Source organism: Bos indicus x Bos taurus, chromosome 4 (genome assembly GCF_003369695.1).
Source record: "Bos indicus x Bos taurus breed Angus x Brahman F1 hybrid chromosome 4, Bos_hybrid_MaternalHap_v2.0, whole genome shotgun sequence".
NCBI classification, from domain to species: domain Eukaryota; kingdom Metazoa; phylum Chordata; class Mammalia; order Artiodactyla; family Bovidae; genus Bos; species Bos indicus x Bos taurus.
The window spans coordinates 97,505,755-97,518,927 of NC_040079.1; the positions used below are offsets into that span (position 1 = coordinate 97,505,755).

The 13,173-nt window shown below is 34.6% G+C and overlaps 1 protein-coding gene across 5 annotated transcripts in view; it reads left to right on the forward strand.

Annotated features, from left to right (window-relative positions):
* The first annotated feature begins 226 nt into the window (after nt 1–226).
* Nucleotides 227–13,173, forward strand: part of ETV1 (ETS variant 1) — a 97,617-nt gene continuing 84,670 nt past the window's right edge. The window contains exons 1-6 of one of the 5 annotated variants that reach the window (XM_027540036.1): nt 227–616; nt 715–911; nt 1,046–1,177; nt 2,030–2,117; nt 3,488–3,535; nt 12,787–12,840. In XM_027540036.1, the coding sequence (XP_027395837.1) occupies nt 1,133–1,177; nt 2,030–2,117; nt 3,488–3,535; nt 12,787–12,840 (235 nt within the window). In that variant the 5' untranslated portion in view covers nt 227–616; nt 715–911; nt 1,046–1,132. The other 4 variants (XM_027540038.1, XM_027540039.1, XM_027540035.1 and 1 more) reach the window with 4 other exon arrangements.

Genomic DNA, 13,173 nt, shown 5'->3' on the forward strand with positions numbered 1-13,173 from the left:
CTTAGTAGGAACGAGGCTGTATTGCGAGGTGGGTTCCTTATCAGGTTCAAAGTGGAGGGACTGGAGATCTCGAGGAAGGTGAGGTAGGAGACTACGGACCCACGGTCTTGGAAGATCGCGCTTCAGAGTATGTATCTGCCGCGAACGAAAGTGCTTTAGGAAAGTGCTTCAGTCCGATAGTGGACCAAACACACCAGTTAGGAGAACTGGCGACTCGATACACATGGCTTCGGTGTCCCCAGGCGCCTTAACAATAAGCAGCAGGTTAGGACGGCAGCCGATTTGCTCTGTGGAGTTTCCAGGCTGTGGTCACAGCGCCGGCAGGCACAGCACCACCTTGGGCAGAGGGGCGCGGGAGATTCACGAGAAGGGGCAGCGAGCCTCCTGATTGACAGCCCGAAATCTGATCTTGTGAAAGAGACGCGGAGCCAATGGGAGGCAGCGATCCATCAGTTTGGATTGGAGGCCCCTGGAGGAGAAGTAGAGGAAAAACCACCGAATTGAGCTCTGTCAGAGGCGCTTTCGGCTTCCAAGGGGGAAGTGCTGGGCAATAATTAATGTTTTTATTAAAATTGGAGGGAATTTTTTGCAGCCGTTCGCCTAGCGTGGCTTTCAGGTGGGTCTTTCCGACAACTTTTTATGTCTCTCCAGATAATTGCATGGTTGTGGGTTGCAAAAACTATCCTTACGAAAGAGGTGTCTCCGTCTCTTTAGTCCCGTTAGGTGCAAAGCAAGTCTCGCTGATCGCCATTGCTAGTTTTGCACACGTTTGCGAATCAGAGCTGCCCGGGGTACACCGACCGCGCAGGGAAACATCGAGAGTGAAAATAAATACATCGCCTCTTGTTCGAATTTTTGCTACTGAGGAAAATATGTAAATTGTGAACTCTCTTGGCTCTCTTTGGATCCAGGTGAAGGAGGCTGTGTAGGGAGGGTTATTTTTGTGAATGGGACTGTCGGAGGATAATTAGCTATGCAAATTCAAGAGCTTCATTCATGATTTTTTTTTTTTTTAAAGCCTAAAAGCCATCTTGTTCCCCTCTAGGTTGATAGAAGTCCAGATTCCGAGGAAATCTCCAGCTAGATGCTTAAAATATAAAACACTGAGCTGAGATTTGCGAAGAGCAGCAGAATGGATGGATTTTATGACCAGCAAGTGCCTTACATGGTCACCAATGTGAGTGATCAGTTCGAAAGTTGCTGTTTATAAACTTGACTCCGACGGAGGGGAGAGGGGGGAGGAGGGCGAGTGAGAAAGCGGGGGGGGGGGGGGGGGGGGGGAGGGAGCAAGGGGGTTGGGACTGCAGATACTTTATCTGCTTTGTTGCCACTGTAGGGCGACTCTGCTTCTAGAAGCCCAGTCTTCAAAATGAGCTTACCTTTCAGTGATTTGGATAAGGCATAGTTTTGTTTTTAAGACCCCCCCCCCCTTTTTTCTGTTTAAAGTGCTCAAGATGAGTGGAAGAAGAGAAGGAGGGCAGCAGCAGCTGCTGCACTCAAAGTTTTTGGCTGGGTTTGTCTGCCACATTGAAAAGAATGAAGTTGAGACAAATGCTGACACTTTTTTGTTTACATGGGTTTTGTTTCTTTTTTTTTTTTCTTCTTTCTCATTGTCTCTCTTATGTTTTTCATTTCATCACTCTCTTTTTGTTCTTTTTTTAGGGGATTATCTGAGAGAATAAACTTCAACTGTGTTTTAATCTAGCTTCGATCTAGCCTAAAAACGACTTTAAGTGTAATTGCTTAATGTTGTTTTGATGCTGAGATACCATGAATCTATGACTGATACACAGTATATTCAGATCCGCACAGGGAAGCAACTCTCCCTGGCTGTTGAATTCTCAGCATATGCTTTCACTGTCAAATGAATGCAGAAAATGGATATTGGGATTGATACCATGGACTTTTATTTTTCTGTTTAAGGAGAGGATCCAGTAGACTTCTGTATGCCTGTGTGTGTGCGTGTGTGTGTCTGTGTGACATCTGAGGTTTACATTCTTTTAAAAGAATTTTATCTTTCCCTTTGTAGAATCAGCGTGGGAGAAATTGTAACGAGAAACCAACAAATGTCAGGAAAAGAAAATTCATTAACAGAGATCTGGCTCATGATTCAGAAGGTGAGGTTTGATTTAGAGCTGAATTCCCCCTCTTTACCTGTACTTCCCACCCTCATAAAGAAGAGAAGCATTCAGTCTTACCTTAAGAATAATAAACTTTCAAATGACTGCATTTAAGCAAGACTTGTATTTGGAGCAATTAATGTGATATGACAGTTTGCTGTTTTATGGCCCTGTCACAAACTAATGAAAGAAGGAAATAATAAGAGTGACATCCTTCTTTTAACCATTTTGTGTTTAAATACCTTTGTCCATATGGCATATAAGCAATCCTATACACTAAGGTAACAATTTGAAAATATCCAACACAGAGGAACAAATTAGACAGCTATGCGCACAGCTTAATTACTCTTTTCTCCTCCATTAGAAGTTGAGCAATATAAGTTACTGTTTGGTTTCCCATCTCCTTACACTAAACCATATACTGTTACCAAACTTTTCAGAGATGGTTTTGATGACTACATGGTGTGGTCATAATACCTTGTTTATAGGCCTTTTAAGTGGTCAATGAATCATAATTAAGGCCTAATTAATAATTATAATACATATTTAGGAAATTAAGTTGCAGATTCTTTCTATGAACTATTGATAGGAGGTCAATATGTTATCAATTATTCCAGCCGTATGGGGGCATTCATAATAAACTTAATAAACTTAGATTTAATTATCAAAGTTCAGTTTGCCATTTAGATTAGGTATATTGAATTCTCAAACTTCTTCAAATCTTCATATAAGTAGGAATAAGTTACACATACCTCTCCCTCCCCAGTGACAGAATACACAGTTTTGCACTTGATAATAAGCAGGTGCCTGGGAATTATCTATTTACTTTTGTAAACCTATTAGTGTACAAATTTTCTTCTAAAATCTTGTATTTAATAGTTGTCCCTTTGAGTTCTGAAGCACTGAACATCAAAACATATAGTACTTTGAGAATTATACCATGTCCTGTTAAATCTTTGATAGAAGATTTGGAAGACAGAAATAAAATGTTATTTAGTCTTTCTGATTTTTCCCCTAACACTATTTTATCAAGAATTGAATATGTTTAAAAAAAGTTTCTGAGGATAGACACACCTTCATCTCAACCTTTTTGAGTTCTACTGTAAGTGTGTTGTTTGAGGTCTCTAGGCTTATTTATTAAGCTATGTATTAAAAGGGGGTAAAAAAGATACTGAGAAGCATTGCTTAGTAGGCATCAAAATGGGCAGGATTATTGGTATAATTAAGTTATGAATCCTCATTTCTTTATTGATGCCTCTCCCCAAATTAAATTGATCTATAGGACTAATTTCATGACAAACATTTCTATTTAATGTTGCCTAAAAGGTTTTCAAATCTTTTGTTTATGTCTTTGACTTGTTTTTTAGAACTCTTTCAAGATCTAAGTCAATTACAGGAAACATGGCTTGCAGAAGGTAAGGCAAAAAATTGCTTTCAAAGGAGGGGAAAAGCAACTCTAGAAGGGAAAGATAAAAAAAAAAAAAAGTCCTGAACTTGCTGTCTTAATGTTCAGCCCAATTAATTGAGCTCTAAAAGAGCCACCTCATGTGTCATGCATACATTAGAGCCTCTGATGAGTTTGTCTTTGGGGAATCTGGGACTGCACTACCCAGTGTCATCACAAATTACCAGGAGAAATTGCTTCCAGCTCACAATCACATCTGCTTTTGGCAAGAACTAATGCACCAAGACTTCAAGTTCTAAGCCTCTGTTCAGATTTTAATTGCAATTGATCAGGTTTATATTATTGTACCTCGAGAGACCTCCTAGAGCCAGAACCCGGCTTGCTGTTTCCTTTAGAGCAGCGCATATCATTATTTGGTGTTCTGGTGGAGGACTTTTCTGATGGCAGAAATTAGTTTCACTGGGTTCATCGGGACGGGATGCTTCAAGATTTAAGTGCAAGTGTCTTCTTTCCACCTTGCTCACAACACAGAACGTTAGGTGTGTATCCAATGCTAAGGATATGTATGGCTTTAAAATAAATCTTAGGGGGATTGGAAGATTTTTTAAATGTTTCTGTGTGTTACTATGATGTGATGTTTGTTGAAATTGACTTTTGCTATTTTGTTGCTTGTATTAGGATTTATTTAATGTAGCAAAGAGACATTTAAAGGCATTGCTTTTAATTTTGATTGCTTTTGGATAACATTTTGTGTTGCCATCTATTGTATCTTTTATTGTGTGAAACTTTATTTTATAGGAACAAGGAGATACTGCTTCAGTACAGCTTTATGCAACTTGAGATATGTCTAATGCTGAGGGACTTTTGTTGGTGTCTATAATTTGAAATTTTTCCTTTGGATTTGTTATGCTAAATGTGAAATAATTTTATTATATTATGTATCTTGTGGGAAACACAAAGAGAAAATTATAGATATTTAAGCATTGAGTACAGTTGTGTTATTTCTATCTTTACATTATATGGGAAACATGCAATTTTTGGAACAGATTTTTAAAAAAATGGTTCAAAGAAGAGAGAGGGTCTTTAAAATGGAATTGAGCATTGCTGTTGCTACTTTGAGGCAGACTGATGTGGTTTTTCGGTGGTCTTGCTTGTAGTTGATCAAATTGCTGTTAGCATATAAAATAAGTTTCTTTGTGTTGCTGATATCCTAGTTTTTCCAAAGAGCTCCTACAATCTTTATGAAGCTTTTAAGTTAAATAATAGCTTTTCCAGGAGCCCTTTGAAAGAGTCACTGTACTTGTATGTTAATGAAAGTTTTAGTTATATTTAAAGGTCATTTTGCTTGTCTCTGTAAATGAAACTTACTGCAATAGATTACTTATTATTGCAACATAAACCATATATTCAAACATAACTTTCTCAGCAAAAATCTGCACAGAGGCTCTTGCATGAACTTTTGTCTGTTAAGTTTTGCAGAGTTGAAGGTTGTAAGAACATTACATTTATGAGGGAATTTATTCGCTTTTCCAAAATACCTTCTAATATCTATTTTAATTGTTCTGGAAGGTTTGTTGGTTCTTAAGATGTTTAAGTCTCACTGATTCCAAGTCAGTGCACTTGCTGGCAGATTTTGAATGTGCATAGCAACTCTGTTCCTGGAATTTAAAAATGTGGAACTGTGACAGACTCTTACCATTTTATAATCAGTTTCAGTGCAGTGTTTCACTTTTGACTTGTTTTGTTTCTTTGTTACTCAGATAAGTGATTTGGTAATTTATCTGAGTTTATTTTAAAACTCTGAGCTGAATATTCTTACCTGTGATAATTAACTTAACCTATAAATTGGATCTGAAGATTTAGTTTTCTATAAAATAAACCTAGGAAGTGATTGATGTATTTGAAAGAACATGGACTTTTATTTGTAAAAGAATTTATAAGCTTAAATAAGTTCAGGGATTAATCCTTGGAGTGTTTTATTGAATAACCAGGTGGGCTCCTTTTACAAACCATGAATAAGACTGTATTTTAGAATAATTTAATTCTATGATGATATAAGCATTAACAGTAACTTGATTTTTTAAAAATCTAATAGTAAGAAGAAAGGTGAATTTTTCTTTTTATTGTTAATGGGCTGCACATTTATTTTTATTTTTAGCAATTTTATATGATATTTGCATTAGCATTTTAACTTATTCTACATCTTGATCAACATTAGCTGAGATCTCAAAGTTACATTAGTTTATTCGTTGGTAGCTAGATCTGTTCATTTATGTCCTTCTGGACATCCAGAAATTAAAACATTGCCAAGCTGTCAGACTGTGAACCATTTACTTATTTCTTTTCATAATGTTTTATCTCTAAGAAGGATACCATAGAATTTAAGGCATCTTGACCCTTTAAAAAAAAGATCATTAGCAATTAACCAAGATTCTCCCCTGAGTAAGAATCCCATTGGAAAGTTAAACAGGTCTAAAAATGTATTAGACAGGAAAGTCAAGTTAGTTCTGATGTGTCATAGGAATTTTTAAAAAAATAATCAGAGTCCCTAAATACTTGGGAAACAATACATTCTCTCAGGTTTAATTTGTTTTTTTTTTCTATAAGACTTTTTATAAAGTAGACCCAAAGTGCACCATGAATTAGTCATAAGTAGATTATTATAGATTATGAAATGTGTTGTATGTCCAAGGAAAAATTTGGGGTAGATAAAGCAGGATTTGTTTGAGGGTGAGATTGGAACCAGTCTTTTCGGTTCACTAAAGTGTTCTCCAAAAATATATACTTCCATTCCCCCCGCCCTCCCACCCCCCACCGCAATTTCTGAACAGGGATCAAAAATATATTTTTGAAGAATATAACTTTATATTAGATCACTTTTGAAGTACTAACATTGCAATTTCAAGGTTTTTTTTTTTTTTTTTAACATATATGCCACACTTTAATCACATCTCATTCTGAAGAAAATTGAAAAGGTTATGTCTTCAGTGGCCACAGTAGCAGTTAAAAAATGGAGAATGTGCTTATTTAAAATTTTGCCAAAGCCACTTACTTATGTTGTCATTTTCCATGTACAATTCTTTATTGATTCTTTGACTTTTGAATTAGATTGCCATTGACAGAAAGGCAATTCCAATTATTTGATCCATGGAATAATGAGTTCAAATGTCCATTCTAATAACATCTTGGTAACATGCTTTTTTAGTGGTGCTTTAAGGAAATGTATCCTAGTAATTCATCGTTAAAATGGAACCTTTTATATGTGGAGGACAGAAATAGAAGGATGTAGAAGTGAGTTAAAAGAGGCTCACATTTTTAAAAGTTACTCATTAAAGCTTACCTGCTAACACAACTTAAAGAGAAATGATACATTTCATATGTAGCTAATATAAATATATAGCAACTTTTGAGTGTTATTTTTGATGTTGGTCTAGATGTCCGTGAGGTTTCCTTTCGTTAGTAGTTTTAAGGATAAATGTCAACAATGATTCGCCCCTATCAGGGCAGAATGTTTTTCAGTTGTGATGTAAGTTAAATTTCATGCTGCCATGACACTTGAGTCAAAGTTGTATTTCTAAAAATAACTTTTCTACTCTAAAGGTTATTATTACCTCATGCCCTTGTGCAGATAAGCTTTTTCCTTTTGTTTTCTGTGACCTTCCATTAATAATCAGGTTTGCTGAAAAGCAGAGATATCATCGTATCTCCTCAACTTTAGTGGTTGATACTAAATTTATATTCAAAATCATTTATCATGAATTTCTTTAAATGATATGTTGTTACTCAATGTGCATAATGTCACCCACAATACAAAGCTATTACAATGCATTCATTTTTATTTTTCAAAAATTACACTTTCTTTTTGAAATCAAACATAAATTGGATATGTACTCATAGATTTTTTTTTTTTTCCTCCATGTGATGCAGTTAGGAGAAAAGGCTTAAAAACTTCATTATTTGTGTGTTTTTTTTTTTTAAAAAAAGAGGAATTGAGAATTAGACATCAAATTACAGAAGTCCATACTATTTCTTAGTGTTGAGCAAGAGTCATTGTGAGGGGGCAAAAGGGAGCTACTGCCCATCTTTTTCTTGTACCACGAAATACTCTAAACTATGAAACAAAGACTTCTTGTTTGGACCTGACTAAGGGATAGCAGTTGGAATAAACATATTATATTTTTCAGCATTTATTGACAATATATAAATGCATTTCATCTAGAATCTATTTGCAAAATAGAAATATTTGTTAAAAAAATAAAATTTGGATCTCGTACAGCCTAGATATAGTTTTTCCAGAAGGTCTTAATATATGTTAATAAAATTACTAAGCTAATTCAGTTACAGAAAATGTGTACTTTGTTAAATTTCATAGGAAAACTTTATTCCCTTTGTTGTGCAACATTGTAATTAAAATAATAATAATAACAATAATAATATAAGTCAGCTCTCAGTACCTTATAGAGAATGTTTTGCTGACAGCAACAGCTCTGAGCTATGCGTAAGTTTTCAAACCTCTATATAAGTTAAAGTTAGGAAATTGAAGTTGATTTAAGGCTAAAAACAACTGAAAGTTACTGGTTTCTTTCTCTTTGAGCATACACAAAGCATGACTTTATCACTATAAAAGATTTTTTTGCCATGGAAGAATAGCCCCCTTTTTGGGCTGTTTAAATATATTTATACCTCTGCATTAATTAATGCTTATACATTGGTACAATCATTTTAACGTTAAAAGAGGATGTGGTATAAAACCTGGCTTAGAGGTTTCATGATTATTTCGTTCCATGGCCTGACGCTTCATTGTAGGATTAAACAAAATACGACTGTGTGAAGGTTGATTTTCTTATTGTTTTATTTAAAAGAAAAGTTAAATTTCTTCAGAGAAACTTGTTTCTTATCCTGTGAGAGGGAAATGCTATGAAGTTAAGCAATAGGCTATTATAATCTTAAAATAAAAAGAGCATTTGAAGAATAAGCAAGAAAAATAAAAGGTATTTCTTTAATGCTTTGTCATTTTTTCCCCTTCCTCTTTCCTTCCATCCTTGCTTCATCCATCCATCCATCCATCCATCTGTCTTTCCCTCTTCTTAGTTTTATACATTCAAGTTTCTGTGACAAGTTACCCTATAGAGCAGGATGGATTAAATATATGTAAATGTATATATGGATTTCATTTTGCCATTTATTTAAACATATACCTTGATGGATCTGAGCTGTATTTGAGATAGAGCAGTAAAATTGGTGTGTTTATATTGCAAGTTCAAGTTGACTTGCCTTAACTCTCTGGAAGGGTGTGACATGAAAAGATTGCGGTTGAGCCACATGGCTCATGCTGGACTGTGTTTTTGTGAATGGAGGCAGAACTCCAGTTCTGCCTGCTTGTCTGGAGGAATTGCCGAGGAGATCAGCTGTCTCATTCACGGGCAGAAAGAATGACTCATACATCTTCCGCCTTGTTTGGCTCCAGGTCATTGTTACAGTGGATAGAACTGGTTTTAATTAAATATTAACCCCTTTTCAACTTAACATTTGTTTCATTTGTAAGTTTTCCACTTTTTCCCTAGCTTTAAAAGAAAACCCGACAGGCGCCTAGTTTGTAAGAATAAGACGGTTTTTCCTTGTCTGTAGCCAAACTTGGAAAATATTTCAACATTCACCTTTTCTTAAGTAATGATTACTGCTTTATTTGAACGTTAAAAGCAAGCACAAAAGAGAGACAAACTGTTTAAAAATTGTCTGCTCTCCACCTCACCCCCTTGCCTAGGCAATGTCAGTTAAGAAAGTATATATTAAAATTCAAAATAAGGATTAATGATTCTGTGACATCAAGGTTGTGGTTAATATTTTCATGATTTTCTCTCTCATAATATATATTGCAATGTAATAAAAAAGAGAAGGAGAGAGGGGGGAAGAAAAAAACAACTTTCAATGATAGTCTAGGTAAAGCAAGTAGCTGAGAGTGCACATACTATGCTTTTAAAGCCGAAGTCCTGAGACTTGATGGCAGCTTGTCTATTAATGTGCAAGGAACTGACAGAGCGCTCCAGCTATTACCAATAAAATCCACATGCTTCATCTTCTTGAAAGCCTTTTATTGGTCTTTTGGTATATACTTTCTCTTCCCCTTTCTTACTCTTCCCCTTCCTCTTTAATTACAGAGTGTGGGAAAACATTTTCATTCCCCAAAGGTGATTATTCCAAGCATAGTTTATAATAGATAGTAGTAAAATAACTATATATATATATATATATATATATATATATTTAGGTTGGCCTCTATTGTTAAATTTTCCTCTTTGGAGTGGGTATGGCTTGCCACAAATTTTCAGGCAGCTGTAGTTTGCTACTTCATAGAATTTTCGTGAATGGAGGCAAAAAAGGAAATGTATGATATGAGTGTGGCAATACTTTGTCATATTTTCCTTGCCCAGATCCAACTTGTGTTTTTCGTTAACTGCTTTCCTTTGACTCTAACTTGAAATTAGAGATAGACTGAAGCCTTTGTCTATTTAAGTGGCATGCTGCTTCATTTGGTCTATTCGGTTTCTCAAGATTAGCTTCTGTGAAACTGTGAGTCATATGTTTTTTGTTAAAATTCTGTAATATGTTCAGGCATAAGTGTGAAGTATTTATTCAGTATGTTAAGGAGTTAGACTAGAAATAGCAATTCTTATTCTTTTTACAAAATTGTTAGTATGTAGCTATTTTCTGTCTCTGTGAGGTATAACTTCTGATTTCTTCTCTTCCCAAAGTTTTGCCTCTGCCCTCTCCACTCAACAACTTCCCCCCCGCCGACCCGCACCCCACACATATGCCAATATATACTACTTATCCACCAGTTATTTTTATACCTTTCTTGCAGTGATATATATCATGGAGTTGCAAATTTGTCTTATGATAGTAAGAAAAAAAAAGTTTGGCCTTTAGGACATTCATACCAGCATATTCTGTTACAAATATATTTGTTACTCATTTGCTATTTTTAACTATTCCTGTAAAGGGATATTACATTTTTATTAGATTCTTGTAAATGTTGGCTTTTTAAAAGCGTAGTAATTGCTGTGGTTGATAACTTCGCATCTCAATGGTTATCTCTGTTTAGCTGTGAATTTAGAGCAAAAACCAAAACGTGTAGATATGATAGAAAAAATGTATAGGGTTTGATTCTGTCTGCCCACTGTCATTTATTAAATAAATATTTAAAACATTTTTGTACTATTTTTGGTGAAAACACTTACTTTAAAGGACATTCCTCTACATAATTTGTGAGTCTTCGAGAAAAATGAGGCTTACTGCAATGTCAAAAAATGATTATAACTAAGAGAATACTAATGTACAAATTTTAGCTGTGATTTTTTTTTCATATCCAATCTAATTCATTAGAAGTAAAAATATTAAACTTGCATTATAGTAATTTGAGTAGTACTTCGTGTGTGAAAGGAAAAAAATTGTGGGTGGTGGAGGTTGGGAAAGAAGAAAATATGTAACATTTTTTGAATATCTGATATTGTGACTGGCATTGTGTTTAAACTATTTCATTTAGTCTTCATGAAAAATATGTATTATCACTGTTAAACTGATGAGTGAAATGGAGTTCAAGGAGATTAAATAATGTTGCATAGTTTACACAGCAGAGCACAGAAAAATGATTTGAAAGTTGCTTGATTTGATTAACCTTGGTATCAGATGTTAGTGGAACCTGAAGAAAATATACCTTTTCCTCCAGTACAGGCTGGTGAAACAGGCATCAGTTCTAATTTGGAAAAAAAGTTCTTAATTTGTCTCATTTCCTTTAGTGGCAGGGGATGTAATTTATCTGTAATAAACTTAAGTATTGGTGAACAGAAGAAAGTTGTTAGAAAATAGTTGAATGTCCTGCTGCATATATTTTGGCAATTTGCAAGATTATCATTTATTCTGCTCTTGAAATATAACAAATTTTTTTCAAAAGATATGTTTTTTTTTTATATCCTATTACATAAGCTGACACACCAGACATTTGAATTGTGTGTATATTGTATTACTTTCTTATATAGAATTTTTTAAATATCGAATTTCTCTTTATATGGATTTTTTTCTTAACTCTATTGCCAACCCAAAACTTTTTCAACAAAGACTGATTATTTTCACAGAATAGGTACTTAAAAAAAATTACGTCTGTTTTAATATGACTTGATTAGATAAGTTTCAGGATTAGGTAATATTAGTTAAATAATACTAGCTGATCAGATTATACCTAAAGTTAACTAGGATGATAACTCATTATATTTTTGCCAAATTAAAAGTGACCCCACTTTTATGTAGTTTGTATGTGTGTAATTGTGCATATTTTTGTGTGTATATGGAAACTTGTTTTTGTAATGTTACGTCAATTTGGAGTAGGTTATTTTGATGCCTGAATTAACTGTGATAAAAATATTCTAGAAGTAAAATATATACTTCTGTTTTGATTGCTGAATACATTAAGTTCTTGCTATATTCATTGTTTTATTCCTTTACTAAAGACAGGGAAGTCATTTGATATTAAGACTGATGAAATAGTGATATTCTTTTTGTTAGTGTTGAATGGTCACCTGGAAAATATTGTGAATAAAAATATGAGGTTTATTTTTGTTAACTGTTATTTTTATGATTGTGACCATAATCATTGAGATATAATATTTTATTCCATATGACCAAAATCAATGACTGTCTTTCATGTAAAAAACATTATCACGTATTTTGGCCAAATTTAGGGCAAATGTTAATTATGGTAGTCTAGCAGTAGGTCAAACACATCAAAAACAGACATTTCTGAAAGGCAAGAGGGGTTTGTGTAATAACTGCACATCGTTTGAAAGAATTCTCTGATAAATGTAAATGGGCTGTTTAAACATCGGCAGTAGGTGAATTGAAATACTTCTTACTCCATTCTTGCAAAAAAAAAACCAAAACACTGCAGCTAATAGAATTCCTGTAGCTGCTTTTATTTTCATGTTTTTTTTATTTCCATGTGGCAAGTAAAATGCAGAGAAGCTACAACTGCCACCATTTTATTTCTGATATATGTGTTTGCTGGTTGACATTGATGATTGCTTCTATTTCCCTTCTTGAATTTTGCTGTCAATACCATTTGAAATAGGAGCTCACTGGCAAATAATGGTAGATTTGGTCTCAACCTAAAAAAAAATCTCCCATGAGAGATGTTACTTGACATTCTTTATGCTTTGGCAGTTTCTCTCTTAATTTTTTTTTTTTTTTTTTTTTCATTTTTCCCTTCAGCTCAGGTACCTGACAATGATGAGCAGTTTGTGCCAGACTACCAGGCTGAAAGTCGTAAGTACAGTATGACTTATCCCTTGGATTTGTCTTTGTTTCCTCCTTTGATTCTTTCCGTGTGCTTGGTCTCCTCTTCCAGTGTCTGTTCTTGGTACTTTTCAGCTTACAGTCATGAGGTAACTGTATTTGTTAGGTTGTACAGCAGAATTCCTCTGTGATCTGAACAGAGCTTGGGGAAACTGGCTGGACTAAAAGAGGACCCTGTTCCCTATTTGGTTAATATCCTTGGAGAAGAAACAGGGTGCCATCCATGAATGCTCAGGTGTTTACTTTCAGCTTTTCAGTGGGTCCACCAGGAAAAGTCTGAATACCGATGGCAGACAGTCAGTA